Source organism: Falco rusticolus, chromosome Z (assembly GCF_015220075.1).
Source record: "Falco rusticolus isolate bFalRus1 chromosome Z, bFalRus1.pri, whole genome shotgun sequence".
NCBI lineage: Eukaryota > Metazoa > Chordata > Aves > Falconiformes > Falconidae > Falco > Falco rusticolus.
This window is the reverse complement of record NC_051210.1, coordinates 19,283,289-19,310,349: the sequence shown is the minus strand read 5'-3', so window position 1 is coordinate 19,310,349 and position 27,061 is coordinate 19,283,289. Positions and strand designations below refer to the sequence as shown.

Below are 27,061 nucleotides of genomic sequence, written 5' to 3'. Positions count from 1 at the left end.
GTTGGTTTAAAGAAAGTCAACCCAACCTACTAAGCCATTAAGACATTAAAACTAGCTGACATATGACATATAACTAGGGAAACCCCTCTACCAGTAGGGCAAGAAAACCCCAACTCAAGGGACAGACAACTTACACAGGGGGTTGCTCATCACAGACCTCAACTTGGAAATTTGTCCTCTTTAGTTTGCAGACACAGTAAATGTGTAAAGTGACAAAAAGACACATACTAAAATATGTCTGATCAGCCTGGAATGGCTTTTTGGCACAGAAGGATATGAAAGTCTTTTTAATTGGAAAGGTCTGCAAAGACAAAGTAGGAAAATTTATTGTTTGAAACTGGCCTCTTGCCTGCAGAGTCGTCTCTTGAATTTGCTATCACTGTGATGCCTTAATTACACTAAATTTGGGGGTCTTCCATCTCAGGAAGAACTGCTGCCTGAAACAGTTATTCTTCATATTTCAAAACGTAAAAACATTTATATAGCATTCTCATACTTCACTAAATAGAGTGAAGAAATTGCAGTTGCCAGAAATGCAATGTTTAACTACAAATTGTCAAGGCACTACACTGGACTCACTTGTGTCACCACTTCCTTTGAACCACTATTTTTTTTTTAATGCATTATTATAAAATCTGATTACAAAAGAATTAAGTGTTCCATCAAAGACCTTTATACACTGTTTGCAGTAATATTCTGTGAATTTGTTATAGTACACAGAGGCTTTTCCCATTTCTCTGAAGCAGCAGGCATTTCAAGATTTGGTTTGTAAAGTTACATATGGGAGAACTGTTATATAACTGATACAGATCTAATAAAAAAACTTGTAAATTTAGATAAAAAAAATCCCAAAGAACACTACCTACAGCATTACAGATGTGCAAAAAGTAGACGTTTCATTATAAATTTTTAAAAATACTGAGCCTAAAATAGCCTCTATTCAATTGACTGTTTATTACTGTAGTGCCTCAAGCCCCCAGTTCACAGTAACAATATCTGGCCATAGCTGGCGCCACCCTTTATATATAGTATTGAAGGAAACAATACTTTTATATCAGATACCTCAATAGCTACTTCATGGATTTGGACATTCACACATGTGTTCATGTGACATTGCTTGTCATTTGCCAACTCTCTCCCCACAATGCAGGAGTTCCACCCCAATGGAAGTGAGAAACTCTAATGTTACTTCTGTTTTCCTCTTTATCATTTCCAAACCTCTTTCACATGAACACAAACATTCATAAAGAGCTACACCTACAGATCTTTTCTAAAAACTGCAAGTTCAAACATGATACCACACATCTGAGTACTTCTCAGCTTTCTACTAAGCTAGTCTTTTTGCTAAAGCACATCTTGCAATATTAATATATGATCACACCTATTAGCACAAATTTAATGCATGACAACAAGTCACTAAACATGAAGACTCTCTGTATACGTACACACATAACCACCACTAGGTATCAATTTATGTTTAAATATAAAAAGTCCCTCTACCGCCTTAAAACATAAGCCAAGAAAACCTCTGAGGTGGAGCAGCAGAACACACTGTAAAGCTAAACTGACGTCACACGGATCACATATTCCCGATCAGAAATGTAAGCAGAGAGGCAGAAATTGAAATGTGATCATGACAGCAGAGCTGAGGCAGGTTTAAACCAGGTTATGAGCCTAGTTGGCACAAACCAACAGCTCAGCAGTAGGCCCTTAGACAAAAGTATCTAAAATCTCTGCTTGTCACTCTCTTTGCTGCCCATGCTCAAACTAGGCCAGCCAAAAAATCTGCACTTAAAGCTATGTATAAGAGAGGTAAAGCTCACTAAATCTACTTGAGAAAACCAAAACTTCAAATAAAGCCACTTACCTGTTCTTGTTGTGATCTAAAAGATCTCTAAATTTTTTTCAGATCAAAAGTAGATTGAGAAAATACAACCTTTCCCAAGCTAACTTTTAACAAGCAATTAGTAACTTTCCTCATCTGTTCATTTATGAAGAGTGTGACTGGGAGTAACTAAGTACGTAAAATCAAAGGACATGAAGTTTCTTTTGTTTGCAAAGCCTACATTTGGGTTTGCTAAAACCAAGAGTCAATAAGACTTGCCAAATTGGACAGTTGAACTGACAGTATATTCCATCTGACCTACAGAAGTAGGATTTTATGAAAATTAGCACAGCCCAAAGTACAACATGTAATAGATTCTACCACTTCTGTGGAATTAATTGGGTCAAATCAGGTCGAGTACAGACTGCTACAGAGTCAACTTCAAAAAACCTTCTTCTAAAAAATCTAATACAAATCCTCTAGAGGAGTGTTCTGTCCATATCATGCATTTTATATGAATATCAATTTTATTTTAACTTCAGACATAGTTTTCTAAGTCCAAGTCCTGAAAATTTAGATTCTAAAAGTTTTCCAGAGAATATCCTATTCTGTTTTCCACTAGGAAATTCTGTATCTGTAATTTCAAATATTTGAAGGTAGGAATATCTCATCAGTTGTATGTTTAGCAATTAACTTTCCTCCCTAACTGTCAAAACAAAACCATTGGTCTGTAAGGCTCTGAACAGTACCTTTCCATTTCAGGCTCTTCAATGAACCAAAGTCTTTAAATTCCATTTGAGTCTGTACTGCCACACAGCTCAAATGCTAGTTTATCCTTCCTAGTTCATATAGCAAGTCTTTTTCTTGCAGTGCAGTCAGTAGTTTTAAGGTTTTCTTTGAATATGTGTGAATATACCTTGGCCTTTTCTGATGTTCGTTTTCCACCAAATCCTCCAGCTCCAACAAAAAACAAAGAGAACTGATTATAACACACTAGGTCCTTTCCACAGTAGGTATTCACTGAAAGACAATAAAAGAGGAAGGTCATACATTGTCTTCAATCCCCTTCTTCATATAGCTAGCATGTGTGGTTACAAGAGAAAAGTCCAGCTGCAAATATGACAAAGCTCATTTTAACAACTGAAAACTACGACAATGGTCACGCTTTCATGTTGCACTGTTGCAAGTCACTTCCTGACTAGTGAAGACTAAAGATCTTTTTCAAATAACATTATCATTAACTTTATCTACATGAAAGCATTAAAATTTAAAAATGAGCTATCAAAATACTGATGACATCCAAGGTGCCAAAAACAGTCAACAACAGAGTGCTGAAATTAGTATTTATTTTGGCATCTCTCACTGTGTTAGCAATTTATTTAAATATGATACAATTGTGCCATAAAATATGATGTTTTAGAAGCTATTAAGAATCCCTAGTGTGCAAAGCACATTACCAACTCACACAAAACATGCCATTAGTAGTTTTTTCATACTAGTACTACTATAAAAAGAGCTTCAGAGCAAGCTTTAGTTTAAGGTCACCTGTTCCTTTTGAAGAAGTTAAAACTTCTTACACTGAACTGAGATTCAGCTTCCTACTTCCAGTTCATGCCTATTCCCCTCCCTTACACTGAAATTTTCAGTATTGTTAATAATATTAATTTCCAGTTCTGGAAGAAATTTAAAAACCACTAAGACTCTGCTCACAAAAAGAAATTCTGTGTCTTGCAGAAACAGACAAGCTTAATGTTAACCCAGTATAGAAGCAAAACACAGCTAGAAGGAACAAAGGGGACAGTAAAGCCCTTTTTACACTTTTATCTGTAAACTGAAGGAATAAAAGGTCAACAGTGTTTAGAGATTCACTACCTATTAACCTATTCCCTCAAACTAATTTCCCAAGGGACCTTGGTATAACCAAATCTGAAGATACCAACATTCTGAAAACAATTCATCAACATCCAGAGACATTCTGATCCTTTAACTTGGATTACAAGAGGAAGGAAATGGGGTTTGGTTTTATTTAGAAAAGAATAATGTAGACATAAAAAGAGAACACAAGACATGCTCTTAAAGATGGCTGGTTTGCAGATGAGTCTACACAACATACACATGACTAACCTTTGGAAACCCACCCCACAAAACATATGCACACACCCCCTTGCTGAAGGCTGCCAGAATCTAAAATGGCTGCCTTCAGATAGGACTAAGTAGTACTATTAAAGAACTTTGTTCAGTTTGCACAGTGCACTATTCCACCTACATAGGGAAAATTCAAACGTTCTCTGCAATCTTTTTCCAATTTCCAATCTTATTTCAGTATGTTAACTGCCCAAGAACAATTACATTATACGTTTACACAGCTATTGCTAACTAGCTCACTTCTCAGCTTTCACTGAGATTTAATAAGCTAGCAGTCTTTACTGGGATAAGGCTAGCAGGTATTGGTATAGCTAGTTAAAAACTGAGCCTGTCAAATTTTACCACATTCCCTCGAAAAATTATAAACCTTCTTACCATCTATAAGCAAGACTGCTCCTGATCCTTTGTCGAGAATATCAGCAACGGTTGAAACTGAAGTTAATTGCCCTGTAAGAAAAGAAGAAACATATACATGTTGTAAGGGTTTGCTTCAGGAACAAAGTCGATACATGACTCTTTATGCTTCCTTACTAACAATAATAATAATGGTAATAATAATCATAGTGGTAGTCACAGTAATCACAATCATCACAATTATAATAAAAGTGTCTGGGAATCTTTGCAAATCTTCGTTTGTAGATGTAAGAATTTTTTTTATTATTTTTTTTTTAAAGTCTTGAGGGTTTATTTAATAGAATCTTGCTCTAGTTTATGCTTTGAACTAAACACAAATTGCATTTCAGACTCAAACACATCACTTAACTTCACAGATAGCTCCAATCCCTTAAGGATTGTCCACAGATTCCAAGGGGGTTGAAACAGTTAGTGTTCTACAGAAGCTCAGCTCAGCTGAGGGCCTGGGCCTGTGGGTTTACTAAGTTTGTCCCTAAAGAGGTTATTGCTCTAGAGAGATATGTAAACATATATGTTTACATAATCAGCCTATGGAATGGAAAAAACTTTATAAAGTCCCGGCAATCCATTATTAATTATCAGACTTCTTTGAAGTTACTACAACTCTCACACATCTCCTTTTTGTTTCAACAAGAAATTAGGCCACTTATTTGTGGCTTGCAAGATTATTTCTTTCCTTCTACCCACTAGAAAAGTTAATTTTTAACAATTACTAATGAAGAAATCCTGACACATGCATGCATATCCTGGATGAGCCTAACAAGCACCTCTCAAGTGCTGTTATCCAGGAAAACACTGAGATGTATGAAAAGAGTTTGCTACTGCCGTAACTAGTATCTTGAGAATTTTGACAGGAAGAAAATTAATTGCTTTTTAACCTCCTCATCAAGATGTCTATTCCTCCTTTACATCCATAATTTAAATCTTATCTATTTACAGGCACACAGATGCAACCAATGTTACAGAATTTTTAGATAAACATCCCAAAAGTTCTACGATACAACTTTACAGAAAGAATTGTAAGTTCTGCTCATTTAGTATCAAATTATTTGAGCAATACACCAGAATGTAGTATATTTGCTCACTATACCAAAGATCAGGCGTGAGTTTACTAACTATACTTTAGAAAAGCAGCATCTGATACCAAGAACAGAGTTTCAAAATTCCTTCAATCATGCAATAGGTTGCCTCTCTTCTCCCCTTCCCCTTGTAAAACGAATATGCAAAAAATCCAGCTGCAAACACAGCTTTCTTAGTTCCGTTTATAATATGGCTACAGGAACTGTTTCATAGTGAAAAGCAAATCAGCAACACTAAAGGACTGACCTGAGGCTGGTAATGGTTTATACAGTTCCAGATATTGCTCACCATGCAGCATCTATGTAAAGAAAGGCAGTGCTGTAACAATCAATATATATTATATTGCTTCCCCCATCACAATTGCAAGGAAATACATAGTTATTTTAGAAAGTGTTCAGAACAAACAGATTAAAAAAATGCAAGTTCGTTTTGTATTTTCAATTTCATCCCCAGCAGAAAGTATTTTCAAAGAAACTTACAAACTTCTGTGGTTTAATAAAAGCATAGTGAACACAAATTAAAATTAAACAAAAAATTGATCATTCATACCACCTTGGGCTGATACAGGTTATACAAGTGAAGCAAATTAATAATTTCTTGGAATATATACAACACACTGAATCTTCCTTTTCTAAAATAAGTGGAACTTATTAATATCACAAACACACTAAAAAAGTAATCTTATATAAAGCCCAACAACATTTGATACTTGACTCTTCCATACCTTTGCTATATCAATATTTAGTCCTGGAAGAGAAGGAATACCATCAAACATCGAAGTCTGAGCAGGAATTACTCCAAAGCTGGGTAAACAGCAGAACTCTTCATTTCCTTCAAAAAGAAATTTTAGGTGATCTGGATCCTTAGTTGACATTCCCACACCAAGAGCATACAGAATAGGCTCTAAGCGAGTATATTTATACACGTTGGTAGCCAATTCCCGGCCAACAATGCTTGCCTGGAAATTAAAAGTCAGTATAAAATAAACCTTCACAATAGTTAATACTGCATTTGACTTTTTCCTGTAATTCTCATATTAGACAGAATTCCAAGCCAAAACCACACTGACCAACAAGACCCGTTCCCCTGCCCCTCTTCTGAACAATACCCTAACTAAAGACACTTACAAGAACATGCATTCAGCATTATTCAGTCTATTTAGTCTTAAGTTTTCCCATCATCAGTAATAAAAAGTGGAGCCTGGAGATGTTTCTTATTTTTCTTCCTCACTTCACAGTTTAAAACCCACATTTACTCTTGCAGACAGCAAGCCAGAGTAGAAGCTGATCATGCAACACAAATCTCTCTGCTCACGGTTTTCACCTAACTGAGTGCATCTGGTAGACATAGGTACTTGCCGTGTCAATAGATGAAGAGACCAGTGATCCAGAGCTTGTTGAATTCATAGAAACATTCCCCTGAGACTCTATGTGACTTAGAGCATCATTCAATACACTTATGGACTCTAGAGAAAGGAATTGAAAAATAATCACTTACAAATAGCCATAAATGAGACGTTCCAGTTAAGACACACAACAAACATGCCAGCAAATGAGATATAGCCCAGTACTTCTCAACTTAAACACAATAAATATACAATTGCAAATTGAGCACAGCCCTGCATTTTACAGGCATTTACACAATAGTCAATGATAAGTGATCTCTACACCAGTTCCATCTGTTCTGCACCCAGCAGTCAACCATGACACCTATCTAATTCAAGTGCCTGAAACATAACCGGTGCTATATGCCACCATTCAAGCCAAAAGGAGTATGTCAGTAAATACTTTGTTTTATTCCCTGAACCATAGTGTTGAAAGGAGAAGATAACGTGCATTACGTTTCCACTCAGAAGTATACACTGGAAAATTAGTACTGCTTTTCTAATCTTGAAAATTATTTGCAATAAAAGAAACATCTCATCTGGCAGTTACCCTCTTTCCCAAGTCACACAGATAAGCAAATAAATACATCTGAGCTTGAATAATGGCAAGATTACAAGTGAGATGTTGCATGGCTGAGATACAGAACTCAGCTATGGTAAAGGCAGGCCATCAAGAACAGCTTGGTCCTTGAAGCTCAGTGTGGCTAAAATCAATGTTAAACATTGACGTGTTAGAAAGTACCAAACAAAAAGTGGGAGAATCATGCACAGAAAAATAAAAGTGATTAAATTGGAGGAGTGTAAAATCATTATTTAACTACCTTAAACTTGGAGCTGATCCCCTCCACTTCAAAACCCCTACACTTATACTGACTTGCACTGCTGCTCAGACTAACACTGTTGTTGCTCTATTGCACTGCATCCCCCTAAATATCCTGCAAGTTAACCACACACTCTCCTGCAGAGTCTCCATGTCCTGAACTATTTCTTCCTTCCTAGTCTCACTGCCAGAATCTTCATCCCTTTTTGCATTCATGAAAAGAATGAAGGAAAAGAAATAATGAGCTGCTGGGAGAAGTAACAGACTGTCTCCGCCTTTCTCACATGAGCCAAAGACTTTCACATTGCCTCAAGCAAAAATACAGTTTTGACCTCCAAGTAAACTTGAATGTTTCCTCAACTTTTCACATTCATAACCTATTTCCATGCAGGAACACAACTATCATTCTTAATGGTGAAATCCAAAAAAGATTACCAACATGTATCTTACATGCAATGACATCATTAAGACACATTATAATCTGTAATTTAATAATGGTGCAGAATACTACAATCTCCATTTCCAAGTTTTTCTTCCAGAATATATGATATGACTGGCTTCTTAAAGTGGTGAGCTGGCTAGTGTCTGGCTGAACACTAAGGAGATAGCAGAATCACAAAACAGTTCGGGTCAGAAGCAACCTTTGAAAGTCACCTAGTCCAACCCCCCTGCAATAAGCAGGGACATCTTCAACTAGATCAGGTTGCTGAGTCCCATCTAATCTGACCTTGAATGTTTCCAAGAATGGGGTATCTATCACCTCTGGGCAATCTGTTCCAATGTTTCACCACTCTCATCGTAAAAAGATTTCTTCCTTACATCTAGTCAAAATCTACTCTCTTTTAAATTAAAGCCATTACCCTTTGTCCTGTCACAACGTCCTGCTAAAAGGTCTGTCTCCATCTTCCTTAAAAGCTTTAAGTACTGAATGGCTGCAGTAAGGTCCTCTCCCTGGAGCCTTTTCTCCAGGCTGAACAACCCAAACTCTCTCAGTCTTTTGTCACAGGGCAGGTGTTCCAGCCCCCTGATCATTTTCGTGGCCCTCCTCTGGACCTGTTCTAACAGGTCCATGTCTTTTTTGTACTGAGGACCCCAGAGCTGGACACAGTACTCCAGGTGGGGCCTCACCAGAGAGCAGAAGGGCAGAATCACGTTCCTCAAGCTGGGGCCACACTTCTTTTGATGCAGCCCAAGATACAGCTGGGTTTCTGTGCTGCAAGCGCACACTGCCAGCTCACGTCCAGCTTCCCACTCACCGCTATCCCTATGTCCTCCTCTGCAGGGCTGCTCTCAATCCCTTCATATCGCAGCTTGCAGTGATACCAGAGGTTGCCCCGACCCAGGTGCAGGACTTTTCACTTAGCCTTGCTCAACCTCATCAAGATCACATGGGCCCACCACTCAAGTTCTTCCAGGTCTCTCTGGGTGGCATCCTGTCCCTCAGGCATGTCAACTGCACCACTCAGCTCGATGCCCTCTGCAAGCCTGTGAGGGTGCACTTGATTCCACCATCTATGTCACTGATGAAGATATTAAACAATACTGTCTCAATATGGACCCCTGAGGGACACAAATTGTCACTGATCTCCATCCGGACATTGAGCTATTGACCACTACCATCTGGATGCGACCATCCAACCAATTCCTCATCCACTGAGCAGTCCATCCATCAAATCCACCTCTCTTTCTATCTTGCAGGAACGATGTTGCGGGGGACCACATCCAAAGCCTTACAGAATTCCACAGAGATGACAGCTGTATCTCTTCCCTTGTCCACTTATGTAGTCACTCCATCACAGAGAGCCACTAGTTTCATCAAGAAAGACTTGCCCTCAGTGAAGTCATGCTGGTTGTCTCGAATCAGCTCCCTGTCTGCCACGTGCCTTAGCATAACTTCTAGGAGCTTCTGTTCCACACTCTCCTCAGGTACAGAGGTGAGGCTAACAGGTCAGTAGTTCCCAAGGTCCCCCTTATTACACTTTTTAAAAAGTGAGATGCAATGGTGTTCACCTTTAATGTCACAAGCCTCACCAAAATTATTTTTTTAAACTTTTTTTTAAACTTTGGCTTACTGTTATATTTGTAATCAGAAACAGCACTTGACCAGAATAATTTAATAACACCTTTATTCATTTTCAAAGTGTACGTGTGCAGAGAAAGCTGTCTTTAAGGATAGAATGCTCTTTCAAGGACTCCTGGATTTATTTCTTTATATCTATGACAGACATCAACCACATGAGATATGTCTACACTTCTAGGCCCAAATTTCTTGAGATGTATCAGTAGAAAGTATATGTTATGCTCTGTGTTTCAAGGTGGGTTTCACCCTTTAATATCAAAGCTACTTTTAAAATGCCACCTTTCTGGGGTGCCTGAAAAGCTTAAGCGAGCTATTAGAATATCACCAAATACAGGCAGCAAAGTAGGGTTTTTTTCTTTTTTTTTATTAAAGACAGAGGGGAAAATGTTAATCTCTTTTTTTGACCCCAGAATTACTTTTCCAGTTAAGAATCCCAGTGCTGACATAGTTCTTTCACCTTCCCGGGACTGTTAGAGCAGCATGCAATAGAAATGTCTCAACTTATTGTTTCAGTTTTCACCACTCTTCTACATCCTGGCATAAGAAAATGGACTAGTATAGCATTAGATTTACAGTAATATTCTAGCAGTTGACCAGATACGAATCTTTCACATGAGGCAGGGTTACACCTTCAAAGAAAGAGTAGATTAGACTACTGCATGAAGAAGTACAAAGTTATAATCAAATACATTGTTACGAGCTAACAAAGCAATATGAGATTGCTGAAAAATAAAGATGAAGCATTACAAAATCACTAAGTGAGGTTCAGACACTAGTAAGAATGGTTTCAACAGTCTTTGTTTTGTACTCATTTTGAGTAGGGAAAGTAAAAAGAGAGGGGGAGGTAAGCACAGAGCACTACATGAATTTTCAGTCATGTAAACACATAAGGATGCCTGAAATTAATGTTTCAGCAGTAGACTTAGCGTGACAATTTGAACTTTTTAATACATGACTCTACAAGCTGAGTAAGGTTCTCACAAGATCCAAGAAAGAGCTCAAAGGGTATAATTTTGGCAGAAACAAACCCAGCAGGAATACATTTCATTAATATAATTAGTTTTAATATTGGTTTGGGATATTTTTTAAGTTGTTACACTGTCAGTGAACTCTGAAATCTTAAATGTCCACTACCCCAGCATGGGCTGCTATTACAGAGCAGCTGATTAGCAGACAGCAGGGAAAGATTAACCCGAAAAGCAAAGGCTGAGAACAGTCATGACAAAGTCTGCCTCCTTCCAAAAGTATTCTTCTTAACTTTCCAGTTAGGGAACACTGCACGTGAACCATATCCCTTAACTATGGAGAAAACAGCACCAGTATTTTAACCCTTTTTAAACACATATGAAAGTTGAAATTGAAGCTGGAACAGTTTTCTTCTAATACACTTTTTTTCTTTATATACATATGAAGTGTACATACATACATACACACCTATGTGTTTAATATTAATTTCCTCTATACTAGAGATAAGCTTTCGAAATGTGCCAAAAGTCACCCACTGAGAATACTCAAGTTGTTTTCTGTACCTAGACAGCTTCTAAGATAATTTAGAATGGATGTGAATTTTGACACATTTTACAGATTACAGCAGATTACAGACCTCTAAAATACTAGATTTACCTGAAACTGTCTCATATCTTCACAACTTAGGAGGAAATCAAGACAGAGAGCTATTGCCTCATATAGGTGACAGACTTAATTAATTCTATTTTCCTAGATAACAAGTGAACATACTAACCCACGCAATTACATACTACAGAATACAATCTGCAAGACAGGGATGGTTGACTTCCACCTATGTCACAAGACAATCTGATTTCTCCCTTTGTGCAACAGGAAGAACTGGATGAGGACATGAGCAAATAGTGCACTGTGGAGGCAAGGGCTACCGTATCTCACTTTGTCTGAGAGGGAATACGGGGAGATAACAAGCTGATGTGCTGTGCAGTGTGCAACTGTGACATACTGCACATGCACATTCAGATGCTTCTGTATCACATTTAATTTGGTCTTTCTGGTTATGCACAGGCAGAGGAGCCCAGGACCTCTCAGTATCTCAAAACACTGAACCATGCTACCATGACAAATATGTCAGCTCACTAGATCCAGCTGCAAATCTGGGCCCGAGCAATTTTTTTCTAGTACTAGTCAAGCCAAGTCACATTATTCTGCAATTGTTACTGCCTAAGGGCATACAGGGAGCTGGTTACAATGACTTGCTGATGGTACACTGGAAGTTGATTCCAGGACCTAACCTTAAGGCTCTGATCATGCCCTGCACATCTTGAAAGATTTCTAGCTTGTTCTGAAGTGGTATAAAGTACACTGAAACTATTATTTCCGTTTAATCATTAGTAAGAAAATACCATCATTGTGCAAATTAAGAAAGAGCTCTAACGTGTAAGTCACTGCAGATTCACTACTGCCTCAGGGGCAGCAACATTTTCGTGTTAAGTAGATGGTTACCTTTCACTCCAGGTAAAAGGAATACAGAAGAATACTCGCCAGCAAAACTACATCTTCCACTTCAACTTCCTAAGGCCCAAATTGTCGCATAGCTTCTTCAAAAAAAGAAGTCTGTTCTCAGATTCTTCTGTTGTTGAAAATGGTATCATGTAGTGAATGTACAAGTAACCGTATTTTTTGATAGTTTAACAGGATTGTACCTGAAATTGTGTGAGCGTACAGAGGAACTGCCAGAACTTCTCCAAGTACGTTAAGGACTAAGCCTGTAAAGCTTATGGAATAACTACAAAGAACATTAAAAGACACTTAAGGTATTGAAAGGAAAGTGAAAAGGCAAGCACAGTCAGTTACACAGACTGTGTCACACAGCTTTTGAGGTAAGGGGAGGAGTTTGGACAGAAGACTGGACTGCACAATGAGCAGCTGCTTGGCTAGGAAGAGGTAGGGTAACTACCAAGAAAGACTGCTTTACCAAGCACATTATCATGACACCTGAGAAACTTCAGTGAGTTACAGAATTAGCATCAATTGCCAAATCAAGTGACAATTAACTATTTCCTATTAATTAAAATTGCACAAACCCTATAAAACCATATTCTGGTACGTAAGTATGAGTTTTTTAGCTTGATTTAGTTTCTGTGCCAAGAGAACAAGTAAAGTTTACAAACTGAAGAAGCGCTTCAAAAAAAGATCAAAAAAAGGCATAAAGAAAAATTTGGATCTTTTTACTTAAACTGGTTTTAAGAAAAATATTCAATATTTTCATTTCTTAAAAGGCCATCACTAAAATGTAAAGATGAGACAGTACTTCCATTTAGTCTTCAAGAGTTTCAGCATCTCCAGCAACCCTACCTTGGCTAAAATACAGAACCATGAACATGCTCTGGTTAAACATCAAATGAGTGCTTTGCTAGGCAGTCTCTAAATGCATGATCATGCAGATATCAGGCATTTATTTAAGAGAACAACCTCCCACTATGCTTGCAAAAAAGAGTTCTAAGCAAAATAATAAAAAAAAAGTACATGAATCCAAGTATTCAGTTATGTATGATTGTTACACACACAACAAAAATTACCTTTAAAAAAAACACCAAACTAACCAACAGATTACACTCCTACTTTTTTGTAGTCTAGAATGAATAAAGTCAAACTGATCTCATCAGTATGCCCAAATTATGAAACAAGATTAACAACTCTGATTATGAAATCTTCTACTATATTGCATGCAAATTCTTTATATAATTGGTATTTTTTTATAATTACACATAATGGTTAGTACATGATTCCTCTTCACAGCACCCAATTACTTTAATGATTTCTTCTGGGAGAGTTTTACCTTGCAGATATTTGGTATTGTATCTTTAAATTTTTAATGCAAGTACTCTAATTATTTCTCCTTATTTAACAGATTAATACCTTCAGGCAACAAAGTGGAGGGTTTGGCCGTAGAAAAAACTTCTAACATAGAGGTGAAAATTCTATTCAGCTATACTTCTTTAGAATTTTCCTCAACCCTTCTGCTGATTCTCACATGCAACAAACTAATGAAAGCATTTTCATTTAGCCTGGCAGTCTCTCTGGATTGATGCAATTGAAAGAAAGATGCTGTATTTTCACCAAGTTCATACCAAAACAGAAGCTAAGGTAAGTACACTGCATGGGAGACTCATGTAGTATTTATAATTTCCTGACTGTAGAAACCTGCTATGTTGTATTGTAAGCACATTTACTTCTGAAATCCAAAATCTTGTCAATTTTTTTCTCCCAATAGCATCAAGAGGCAGATGTGGAATATCACATGCAATGCTGATGCAACTTTTAAAAGAAATTCCCATCTACAACTTCCCCCCCCCCCAACATTTTTCTGCTAGCAAGCCATAAAAATAACATTGTACATGCAACAGGCTGGAGAACAGATCAGAAGCTATAAAGCTGAAATTACGTTGTCACAAATACCATTCCATAGCAGGACAGAGAACGTTTATAAACAGACAGACATTTGGAAATAGGATAACTGCAAGCCAAGGATCAGTGAAAACAGTCAATAAGATGATATAGAACTGCTTTATGGCTGGTTACACTCCTCCACCAAGATCTGAGGGAAAGGACGTAAGAGTGTCCTGCTCTGGTTTTAGTTTTGGGATCTAAATACATATGCCTAAGGTTTTAATGAAATGGCCTAATGGATTTAAGCACCAACAGCTTAAACATATCTACTGTGTGAGTACCTTTGAAATTCAACTGGGATTGTACATAAGGATGCCTCTCTCCCTCCTCACCCAAATACTTCAATGCTGGCATTTCCTAATTTGGCAAATACTCAATCTCTGACCTAAAAAACAACTTGCTTTGATCTAAATAACCACATGCATAACAAAAAAACAATTATCAGTGATACTAACTCACACAAACTAATGGAAACATCTTCAGAAATCTTGGAAAGAAGTCAGGAAAATTAGTCTCTATGGTTCACTAAGGAATTATGACAACTATTAATCTAAATAAAGAGAGACATAAAAAAACAAAGAGAAAGTTTGGAAGATGGAAGAGAAGCAAGTACAGTAGCAGAAAAGATCAAGAGTAATTTTGGAAAGGGGCCAGGGGGGTGGGGCGGGGGAGGAGGAATAAAGAAAGTACACAAAGCATTGGAACAGACAGTCATCTTGGTCACCAGCCAAGGAGGTGATGTTACTCAGGAACACAAGGCATCAAGGAAGAACTTTGCTGTGCTATACCAAATGACTTAACCAGAGAGCTTTTTGGTATGGAAATGTCTACAAAAAACAAGATTAGATGACCTAAAGGAAAATACAATCTATTACAATAGTACTACCCGTCTGTAGGCGCAATCAAATAAAACACTACCATTAATCTGGCTGCAATACATAAAATAATAGTGATGTTGCTTCCCTAAAAACTCTTATGGAAGATAAAACTGTCTTAATTCTACATGTTAGAACACAAAAGGTTCCTTAAAAAGATCTGACTGTATTGAAACAGTATATGATTAATATCACTCGTTTACAAAAGAATTCACTGGTTCCATAGACTTTTGAAGTAAAGTTTCAGCAAATGTCTGACAAGAAAGCATTCTCTTCTAATCTTTACTGGCCCAAACTATCCACATTATCAAAGTCTCCTTTACCTTGGATACTTCTGGGTTTGCTGGCGTTATCAAAGTCACAGACCTTCTCCCACTTATCTCTCACAGCTTCAGGTGTCATTGGCTGATTCTTTCCTCTGACAATAGCACCCAAGGATCGCTCCCAGCGTACTAATGGGAAACATGAGCCAGAGTTAAAGTAACAAAGAAAAAACCTTTTAGTTTCTTTATATGACTTTCATCTAGGCCACTACTTTCAAGACAGTGCAAGAAAGGAAAGGTTTTAAGTACTTCAGTTTAACTCACTGGTATAACTTCAGGTGGGACTAAAAGGGCTCACTGCTTTTAACTAACATTTAGAAAAGGAACAGCACTGGGTTTACATTTCATTAAAGCCATAAGAGACTAATTCCCCTCTGAAAATATTCCAACAGTTTTAGGATTCTTTCTAGTGAAAAACTTTAGCTAGTATCTGTCTACAAACATCCTTTTCTGACCTGATTTTGGCTACTAATGCTTAGGAATCTTCTGAAAGCCTACGAAAACTATAGGGAAAATGTGAAAACCACTTTTTTATCTATGAAAGAATGTTAATACCAGTAGCCAAAATCACCAAATGGCCCCTGAAGTTGTATTTCAATACTGTAACTTCAGAGAAACGCGTAAGGCTAATGTGAAATCGGTTCTGGGAGGATACAAACTTCTTGTATTGCATCTAATCTTTGTTATATTGGGTTTGCTCTTCATTAGCAAGAGACAATGAATAAGGTCATACTGGTACTTCAAAGACTTGAACAGTCATCATTATAAATGATGAAAAATGGTATTTTCTTTTGGCCAAAGACGAGAAGCCACAAATTTTCAGCTGTACTAAAAAATCAACATTTTGTGAAGGGCAGCAAGACATTTTATGCCGCTGCCCCAATTTGTTTCATCTGTCTAATACGCTACCTGGGGAAAGCTATTCCAGTGCCACCAGAATATTCACAGTTAGTTAGAAATGTACAAAATCTTTATCAACTGGTGGAAAAAAAATGTTCTGGAAAAAGAGGGAACACTTCTTGAATTAATGACCCTACTTCCAACCCACTGGTGATATTCACATAGGCTGAAAAGTCCTTGAACAGTTCAGGAAAATAACACCAGTATTAATTTCAACATATTCAGGAGAAAAGGTTAAGACATTTCACACAATGGATTAAGTTTTCCATCTCGCAAGCCCTCAGTGTTGCCTGCAAGTTTTCTTCATGTTCATATTTAAGCTAGTTACTGGAGTCACTCCAAGAAAATACTTAGCTAGCATAGCTTCTGGTTATTAAGAAGGCGAATTGTCTCAACATGCTAATGCCTATCACTGCTATTTTATAGAAGTACAAATAAAGGTGGAAAGTAACTAAAAAGTAGACTGTTTACCAGCATGTGCTACTTTCATACTACAATGAATTAAAGTTATCCAAAAAAGGCAGCAATGCATACTTAGTGCCAAAAATGGAGATTATTCTTGACTTCAATTATACCCTCAGGACCCAAGAGGTAAAGTTATTTGAGCATATATTCAATTACTATTAGCTCAAAAGCAAAACAAAGCACATACCTAAGTTACCAGCTCCCCCACGCATAGTGAAATTTGTGACTTTCACTTAAAATAAGGAGTCTCCTCAGAACCCTAGGCTTTTGCTGACCTTCTCTCCCTAAATAAAAATATCAATCCTGCAACACAAAGTACTTACATTTTCCAATCCATCCAGCTCCCACCTGCCAAGGAAAAAAAGAAAACACCAACATTGGCTTACCATATCACAAAGCAAACTTCTGGTAATGTAGGGACCCAAAAATATACTTCAGAACAAACCGAAGATTGTAACAAAATCTCTGAACTACTGCTGGTTGTATTTAGCAGTTTAGTTAAGCACTGGAACATGGGCAACATAAAACGCCAACAAGATAACAGCTTCCATCCAATATGAGCTATCAGTTTGATGACAATACTTGTAATGTACTCCATAACCAAGTAATTCATCGTTCCTGAAAGTTGCTTTCTGCGTTTGAATGATTTACAAAACAAAAACTTCTGAAGTAGTGGCTTTGGTACCTTTTCAAACTTAGAAATGTACAATAAGAATTGTAACAATCAAATCAGTAGTATTTTGAGCACACACCAGAATCTGACAAGGTTGTTACTGCCTGATGTACCTGCCATATACAGGGTCAACATTTCTTTTGCCTATGCCGAATATGTAGTACCTCACATGATAATTCAGTTTCAGCAAAGAGGTTTAAGGCTGGACAGGCTAAAGCAAATTATTGATTTCAGGGAACAGCGTAAAGGGAGGGAAAAAGGAGAAAGAAAGAGAAAATAAAACAATTACCTCAAACAGACTGCCATTCTCCAAACAGCTCTCATGGCAAAGCCAAACAACTAAGGGAGCAACATACTCTGGTTTGAAGGCATCGACCAGATCTAGAACAAATTGAAGAAGGGAATCACAAAATAGAAGTACTGTGTGATCTCACCGAATTATTCTTACTCAAACACCTTCTGATGAAAAGCGGAGCCAGGAAGAACTTAACCAACAGCATTCTGCCATGAAAAGAAAGGGCAAATTAAACATTTGAAGTTTCATTAAATACAAACAGCTTGTGAGATGTGTGTATGCCTCCAAACCTAATGACCGGTTCTCACCAGACACATGAAAGACCATCTTATCTATTGGGAACACTATCATGTGCAGACTGCAAAGCCAGGTACCTTCCTAAATTTCCATCCAACAAGCAGCCTGAAACAAGGACAAGCCAGCTAGACATAATCCTGATGAAGATGTACCTGAGCAATTTCCCTTTTAATCTGCTAGTCAGTTATAAAGAAAAGATAGTACAAAAAGAATTGCAGCAGCTGAATATTTGAGAAACTTCCCATTTGGAAACATTGATATTTCCAAATGAGATACTGGGAATTATCAGTCCTGCTAAATTTATATATCAATTGTATTTTGACATTTTCATTGTTATCTGGCACAAGAGAAAACTATCTGAAAATGGAGATATTGTCATGGAGCAGAGCATGGTTGTCCAGGCAGCTCTTACCACATATTCTATCCCCTGTCTGAAAAGAAAAAACAACTTTGTTTAGTTTTCTTTTTCAGCTTTTAGAAAATTATTCTTTCAAAAGCAATAGATACATAGCTGTTCCTCAGCTAAAGGTCAGCAAGCATTTTCAGACACACCTTGACAGATGAAGAGCTAGCAAAGTTGAGCATTACAGGTACTTCTTGAATAGCGAAGCTGAAGTAACAGAAGTTCCTTTCTAGAAGTTCCCCAAAGGTAAAAGGAAATTGAACTCCCATTTAATATGGCATCTTCTAAGTGCCTAACAAAAGCCTTAGGCTTTTCTAAAGTATTCCACTTCCTGCCACACACCACTTAGTCTCAAAAATTAGCGCTAGACTGCTATCACTTATGCTATTAATCCACTGCTGAATTAAGAAATACATGGCAGAATTTAAAAAAAAGATACACAAAAGATGCGAACTACATATAGAGTTCTAGCAAGAACATCAGTAAGTGGGCCAAGCTGAACATACGAAACTCTGGCAGTGCTAAAGCACAGGTGTGTGCAGACACCTAAAGATAAACAGGAAAGTACTGATAATTTGATACAAGATATGAAAATGTTTTTGAAGTTCTGGTGTCCAAACCTTTTAAGAGTATTTGAAAAAACTGGACAGGGAGGGAAGGAGAAAGGTAAAAAATAAATGATCAGAGCTGTAACTCTCTTATAGGGAGACCAAAGGATCTCACTCGCCTTAAAATGACAAGAAAGAAAACTAGCAGGTGGTTTTATCACTGTACAGAAATATCTTCAGGAACTTCCAGCTACTAAACTCCACTTTATGCTTCAGGAACTCATGGCTGGAAGTTTAATGTATTTGAGTCTTCTGTTGGTATGTTCAATTAAATCCCTGGAACCTACAACCCAAAGAGGTGCTAGATTTCCTGATCACTTGGATTATTTAGACCAAAGCCAGGACGCTATACACAGAACATATTTAGAAAAACAAAATTATGCATTCAACCTATGCATAACTGTATAAAATATATTACTCTTCAATATTTTGTGTATCAGTCTGATTAACATAATGACTCCCCTGGCTTTGAAAACTGCCTATCACTATGGAAAAGAAGGGCAGGAGGGAAATGAAATCGGCTGATTGTAGAAGACTTTCAGAGGGCAAATAGAACAGGCTTCCTTTTGCAAATTCTTTTTGTTTCTTCTGGTCATTTGCCAAAGTAGTCACTCTATCCTAAATTTACACTTTACACACAGCTTTCTCCTACAACGTTCTTTATACTGACTTTCCAATGCAGTGCACTGTTAAAAACCTGTTCAAGCATTCAAAGATTAGTAATTGTGCAATAAAGAAAATGATAATGTATTAGGCAACTCAGTTCATTATTATCTCCCACTGATCATGAAATGAAGAAGTACATACATGACATGTTGTGCAAAAAATGGTATTTTGCAATTCGACAATATTACAAGTGCAGACACTTTATGCACATACTTGATACCACATCTCATGAAACAAATAAGCCTTTCCACTGCGTAGATGGATCTTAGAAAAGACAGTAATTAAAGAGCTTTGCTACATGAAACTGTTTTTGTGAATTACAAAAATTGCTCTTAACTTGTGGCAGAAATTCAGAATTCTTTACAACAGAAAAAGTAAGTTGACAGGTCAGAGACAAAAAGACAGTAGAAATAATGAATTAGCAGTGTATGAAATGTAAAGGATTTGCATCTTCTAAGAGATGAGAAAGTTAGCTGTGCTTCAATTCACTGAAAAATGTCAGTACACATAGAACTTAAATGTTTCACCTTGTGGCATGACAGTCTGGGTCAGTCTGGATCCAGCAGTAGGAGCAATTGTGTTGCAGTGGATGTTATACTTCCGACCTTCAATTGCAATTGTGTTTGCAAGACCCAAAAGGCCAAGTTTTGCAGCACTGTAGTTTGCCTGACCAAAGTTTCCATATATTCCAGCAGCTGAAGAAGTCATAATTATTCTTAAGACAGGGGAGAAGAGAGAAAAAAAATTCAATTATTTCTTCAAGTTGTTTAATTCTACACAAAACGTTTTCCACCTTTCACATCACAGTCTCTGTATTCCACAAAACAAAAGCCTGCAAGTAAGAAAACGTTGTCTGTTGTTTTCACTAAAAAAGATGGGGTTTTTATATTTAATTGATAGCAAACATCTCACAAATCCTGAAGCGTTGTCATGGTAGCAGAAAACTAACAAAGTCATGAGTCTTTTTGAGTCATACTACAAAACTAAAATAGACATTTTATGACAACACGGTATGGCATAGAGAAAAGTATTTTAGTTTCATGTTCTAACTGCACTTCAAGGGGCATTATTCTTATAAATAACAAATAGCTTCAGCAGTCAGAAGAAAATTATTTTATTGAAAATCACTTCACCTTAATATCTGCCTGGTAATATGTAAAGATGCATTCTTACAGAATTCACATTCAAAGAATCCTAATGTGCGTTAAACACACGAAGGAAGAAGACAGCGAAGTCTTCCCCTTTGCTGTCCCCTAATATTATTGCTGTGGAGATGACTGAACTGCTCTCAAGAAAGCTCTAAAACCACTGCAGTGCATAGCTGGTTTGAGGCAAGAGAACACTGTGCAGCATGTCTTCTCATAAATTGGAATTCAGAGAGAAGGGTCTACACCTTCACTTTTAAAGCCTTATCAGAATCTGTTCCAATCTACTGTAAACACACTGCGTAGCTGGGATCAAAATCTGTATCATTTTTATTTATTCACCTCAATTTGACTCCTTGTTGCCACCTTCTTCATCCTAATATGAGTAGACAGCCAACCACTAGAACACCCCCTCATCATCACTGGTTAGTTAGCCTCCCCTTGCCTATTTGACAACCCTCCTCATTCTCCTCCCCACCATGGGAGCCCTAGAAAACAAAATGCTCAACTACTAAAAATACGCTAATAGTTTATGAAAACATCGGTCTTATAAACCAAAGAATGAAGACGGCACCTCTTCTTAGAGCTTTCTTCTTCCTTTACCCACCCCCACCAGCCAAGCTGGCATTTCTGCACCAGATTACCTCCTAACCCTAATCCAAAACACCCCACACCCACAAAAAAGACACATTAAACCCAGATTCCCCTACCTGCCCCCATCCCCTGATGTATAATATTGCATTCACCTACTTACCCCATTACATCACAACTCACTTAAGCAACACATCTGATGCATGCCTAAGTCCATTCCTGTGCAATCAGGCATGTCCTCTCTCATGTGCTCCACTTTCAAGGCATAATCAAGCAATGGCACACCTAATACCTCCACTCCCCTGACCTAAAACCTATAACCATGATAAGTTATACACTACTGACTCTGCTGGATATGACAGTGCTCCAAACCATATTCTGATCATAATACCTCTATTCCTTCCCACCAGGCCGAGTTTGGGTATCAGGTTATCTATTAATTGTCCTTCTCACATGAAATCCACATCTGCCATGGCATATAAGGCTCTACATGTCTAACTTCAGGATCATTCTTTTCCTCTACACCCTTAGCACAACTTGCTCTTTTGCACCTCTGGTTCCTCTGCCAGGGCCATACCTTAACTATTCCCTAAACCTTGTCTTTCAATGAGTCATGTGGTAGGTGATTTATCAACTCTTCAGTCCATGATTGTGACATTTCCTAGTTTTAGCATTTTTGGTTCCCTTTTGGGTGGGGGCAGCTTCAGGCAGCCCCTCCAGTGCACCGTGTAAATACAATCTATGAACTGAGCATACAATGGCTGGCGGCCTGATTTTGGTCCTCAGGAACTACTGAACAAGACAGCTGAAGTATATGAGGAATCATCTTGACACTGATGCACTTCGGTTTCCATTTATTTATGGTGTGTCCACTTCGTTCATGTTGCTATTTGATGAATGCTTGTAGGACATAATACTGACAATAACACAATGGTTTAATCTAGATAGAGATATGTGTTACAAGTACTGGTTCAATATGATCATGATAAAGAAAGCTACAAAAGCTGTATAAAGCAGGCATTTTGTAGATGGCACATGTCTATACATAAAACTGCAGAAGCACCCACTGGCACTGTTATCTGAGCAAATACAGAAAAGGAACCAAGGGACGTGTTTTCCTAAATGGATGCAACTCTTAGACTTTAGCCGTAAATTCTGCCTACTGATCTCCTCCTCTACCCCTACAGTTCAGTTACGTGGATGAGAACGTCAGTCAGTTTGGTCACAGAATGACAAAGAAGATCATACAGCTTTCAACATCTGGGTATAGCTATTAAGATTAATTTCATCATGGCAGTGTTTCGGTAAGGAAAAACAACAGAAGTGAAAAAACTTAAAAGGTCTGAACTCACTGCACTCTGTCAGTTTACAGTAACACAAACAAAAACAGCCTAGAAACATTTCCACAGCTTCTAAGACAAGTACCTTTGTCCAAAGGGGAAAAAAAAATAAATCCAAACCCAACCCCAAACAAAAAAGCCAAGATCCACAAGCAGAACTGCATGTACCTGTCATTTGAATAGTAACGAGGAGGAGAAGAATCCCTCAGGTTTGCAGTAACATACAAGTAACAAACATTTCTAACCAGTCCTCATGAAAAGATATGGTAAGTTCCCTAAAGACAGCTCCTGTCTGCAGCATTTGCATCTACATGGAAAAAATCTTTTCAACATTTGGCTGGAGAGGCACATAAGGGGGCAGAACTCAGAAGGGTTTAAACATTTGGACTGATTTTATTTCATCTCAGTAGTAGTGAAAGAAAAGGATGCAAAACTTCTCCCTCACTGTCAAGACATGCTTCAAACTGTTATACCCTACTGAAAAATGAAAAAAGACAAACTTTTACCTGCCAAATTTCTGATTTTTCATATGATTCCATGCAGCTCGGGTGACCAGGAATGATCCCCGCAAATGAATTCTATGAATTATATCTAGGAAAAAAGTAATGTTGGTTTAGTAATTTCAGGACTTTGTCTCTCAACCTGAAATACACCACTTTTTTTTCCACGTGACAAAAACGGCACTCTCTTCACACTAAACTATTACTAAAAAAGTAGAGGGCTTTTTTATTATTATTATTTTCTTATAGATCATTTTGAAGTGCTTGCCTGAACATACATTGATTATCTCTCCTGCCTCGTGGTTGGGGCTCTCCTGTACAGAACTGACAAGCACTCAAAATTCCTGTACTTAAGCACAGCCAAATAAAGACTACAGAAGCTAGTCCATCTTTGCAAAAGTCTGCTCAACTGGCTTATCATCACCTACCATCTCACTGAAGGCTCCCTCAGTTCTTCTGTCCCTTGGCACACCAGCTTTCCTTCCCTCTGTTGTTAGTTCTGGGTCTTTTAAGCCTGTTTAGTATTCAGCCAGTCAGTGCTGGTGTTAGGAATACGTTGTCCTCACAAAAACTATTCTGTGTGCTTCACATGGCTCTTTTTTGTATTCCACTCAGCAACAAGGAGCGGCAGCTAGAGCCTTTCTTCCCCATTGTAACTACATATGCCTACCATGATTGCAGCACAGATCTGGTTTGCAAGCTGAACACAAGCATGTTATCACTAAGCTTTCAGGGCAAAGGATAATTCTCTAATCTGGCACAGACAGCCTTCCCCACCTTCTCTTCTTCCTTGTACCAATGGGAAGGATGTACTTTTCATCTCTCCCGCAGAAAGTACATTTTTGAGTTTGTCAACTTACCCCAATCTTCATTACTTATCCGAACAAATGAACGGTCTCTTAGGATCCTAAAAAGCATAATCAAAAAAACAAAACAGAATAAACAAGCAAAAGATGGACAGCTGTTTACAGCAAAGTGACAGCCCACAATCAAACATGAAAAAATCATCAGGTTTACTCACCCAGCATTGTTTATAACAATATCTGCAAAAAAAAATAAGATTGCACTAATAAAGTACAAGCTTGTTTCTATTCTTCTCCCACTTCTAAAAATATATATATAGACAAGAACACTGTACACATATATCTTGTTATTATTCTATAGCTCCTTGACCCAAATGGTGGAACTCTACCATTGGACAATAATTACAAGACAAACTACTTCAGTAGAGGCAAGTCTCAGCTTGCTAACAGAACAAAGCCTGACAGGGAAGTATAGCTGAGAAGACCTGGCCACCTAGAACACAATACCTGCAAGATGCAGCCACCCTGCACAGTTCTGCAGCTTGCTTTGAATTCCAGAGTGCTCCTAACTACACAGTTTGCGCCACCATCTTTGTTGCAGTACACCCAAATGATAACTGGAAGAACCACAGAGTCACAGAGCCGCTAAAGCGGCCATAACAATTTTTTGTCAAATATTTAATTTGGTTCCTGTTGGCTTTGATCATGTGTACTTTCAGCCATTTAACCCTGAGTTAAAAATCACATAAACTTCACAATTAAACAGTGGTGAACATATAGTAAAGAGGAATATTCCCTGTTAGATAAAATAGCTCAAGCTTTTTTTTTTATTTGTGTTAAATCATTTTGATCTTCACATAGACAAAAGAGCTTCCAAAACACGACAGAGAATCTTCTGACTCTTCAGCAACATTATTTATCCTAATTTTATGCAGCTCATTATAATACTTGATTACTTGTGCTTTAGGACAGAAATTGTTAATCATTACTGAACTATCAGAATTCTGAAGGGCACGAAAAGAAGAATCACATATTAAGCTTTAAACTTCCACTACAAAATTCCAAAAAAGACAGAGAAGTTGCCCCTTCCAATTTAAAGTGGAATGTCCCTGATTTAGGTTTCATTGACTAAAGGCATCAAGGGTTACAGTTCTACTATGGTCACACTGTCTTCATACACTTGTCAATTACATTGTTTATAATGGCTCTGCATTTGCAAACAAGTTCCAACAAGAATTAAGTAACTGTACCTATCCTCCCAAAAGCTTCAAGTGCTGTCTTCACAAGCTTTTCACCATCTTCCACCGAATCTGTAGGAAAAAAGTGTGAATTTTCAAGTAAAATTAACTGGATACACTGCAGTTCCAGGGTATTAACAACTAATTCCATGGAGCTAAGAAAAATAAATTGTGTACAACCCCAATATAAAAGAAATTCAAATGCAGCCATTATTTGCATGTGGCCTAAAGCAAATCCCACACAGTAAGTCTAAATGGCATAATGTTTGCCATTGCAAGAAAGACAAGAAGCAAACCAAGTAAGAATCATCCATTCCCATTTTGCCTCTAACAACTGCAGACAGACAGTTCCTTAGTATTTCAATGTTTAGAAACTATATGAAAAGGTAACTACTAGATGAGTTTAAATTAAAAAAGCAATTTATGCACTTGCTTTTAGCATCTCTGTCTCCCTACTCCACATTACATTACACCTATTTAATTTACATGACATTGGCAAGCTGGCAGTAGTCCTTTATTAAGCAGTGTCAACTCTTCATTCAGCAGGTCCACTATTCCTACAGATAAAGCATTGCACTAGTCTGGAAAAATAACATACCATAATTGGGTACTGCTTTTCCTCCTTTTGCTCTGATTTCGTCAACAACCTTGTCAGCCGCTGAGATGCTCTTGCCATATCCCTTGAAATCACTTCCAAGATCATTCACTGTGCATCACAAAGAAAGGAATTTTTTTCTTGTTAACACTCAGACTTCATGGTCTTTCCTTATCTTATTATCACAGTGAAGGTCATAAGGACTACTAATAAAACCCAATACGTCTGGATCCTACTGAGAATCTCCCATGATTTAAGAACAGTAAGTCATACTATTATTTTTTCTAAAAAAAGTAGTACGATACAGTATCTCTTTTTAAAATAACAAGGGAAACAACATTGGTTTTTTTCCCCCTCTCTCCAAGATACATTCAACTTGCTTGCCTTGCCCAGCACACCCCTCCAATTGTGTTACTGTAGTTCAGCGATTAAGATCAGGACTACATACCAATCACAGGTGATTAATTCTGGTCTCCTGTCAAACTGTTTTAGCTACTGCATGAACCGTAAACAAGACTGAGAAGACTTTGTTCCTGTTTAATAGAGTAGCTGAAATGTTACTAGTAAAATTCCCTATAGAACAGATCAAGGAACCTGAACAAAGGGAAAAGAGCTTCAGATCCTGCTCCAGTGGGATAAGAGGTCCATCTGACGTAGATGGCTGCTTTGCTCCCAGGCTGCTCTCCATACTGGGGCAGGCATCATTAGTGGTAGCTGCATTGTATCATCACCACAGTCTGCTGCATTGTGGTATTTGCATGTCCCACAGTTTCATGGAATTCATCACAGGAACAAAAACACCGCAAAAAAATCCATACACACATTATATTTTGACAAAAGATGTAAAAAAATGGTAAGAAGTATGTTTAAATGGGTGCCAAATGAAACTGTAAGAAAACCAGAACTGACTGACCATTTACCAGCAACACTGGTATTTTGCTATGAAGTCTTTTGCTGCGGTAAACTCCAGCTTTGTGCCCTCCAACTTTTTGAAGCCCTCAAGAAGCCAGCCATAGTGAAATCCACAAAATAAGCAAGATATTCTTGCTGGTCTTGATGACAAACAGCAACTGCAAGTCTGCTGTATCAAAGGAATAAACCAATATTGTGCCCTTTTTCTTTTTTTTTTTTTTTTTGTCTTTTTAAAAAGGGAATTAAAAAAAGAAAACTCTCCATGTGA

At 37.7% G+C, this 27,061-nt stretch overlaps 1 protein-coding gene across 1 annotated transcript in view; it reads right to left on the bottom strand.

The window, feature by feature from the left end:
• Positions 1 to 27,061, bottom strand: part of HSD17B4 (hydroxysteroid 17-beta dehydrogenase 4) — a 63,339-nt gene that overhangs the window by 30,673 nt on the left and 5,605 nt on the right. Inside the window, exons 3-16 of the mRNA XM_037373816.1 lie at positions 25,885 to 25,992; positions 25,299 to 25,358; positions 24,267 to 24,288; positions 24,106 to 24,152; positions 23,252 to 23,336; positions 20,197 to 20,384; positions 17,690 to 17,781; positions 17,051 to 17,075; positions 15,363 to 15,491; positions 6,823 to 6,929; positions 6,189 to 6,422; positions 5,711 to 5,762; positions 4,346 to 4,417; positions 2,673 to 2,845 (exon numbers count right to left, since the gene is read on the bottom strand). Coding sequence (XP_037229713.1) covers positions 2,673 to 2,845; positions 4,346 to 4,417; positions 5,711 to 5,762; positions 6,189 to 6,422; positions 6,823 to 6,929; positions 15,363 to 15,491; positions 17,051 to 17,075; positions 17,690 to 17,781; positions 20,197 to 20,384; positions 23,252 to 23,336; positions 24,106 to 24,152; positions 24,267 to 24,288; positions 25,299 to 25,358; positions 25,885 to 25,992 — 1,394 coding nt within the window. The remainder of the gene's footprint in view (positions 1 to 2,672; positions 2,846 to 4,345; positions 4,418 to 5,710; positions 5,763 to 6,188; positions 6,423 to 6,822; positions 6,930 to 15,362; positions 15,492 to 17,050; positions 17,076 to 17,689; positions 17,782 to 20,196; positions 20,385 to 23,251; positions 23,337 to 24,105; positions 24,153 to 24,266; positions 24,289 to 25,298; positions 25,359 to 25,884; positions 25,993 to 27,061) is intronic.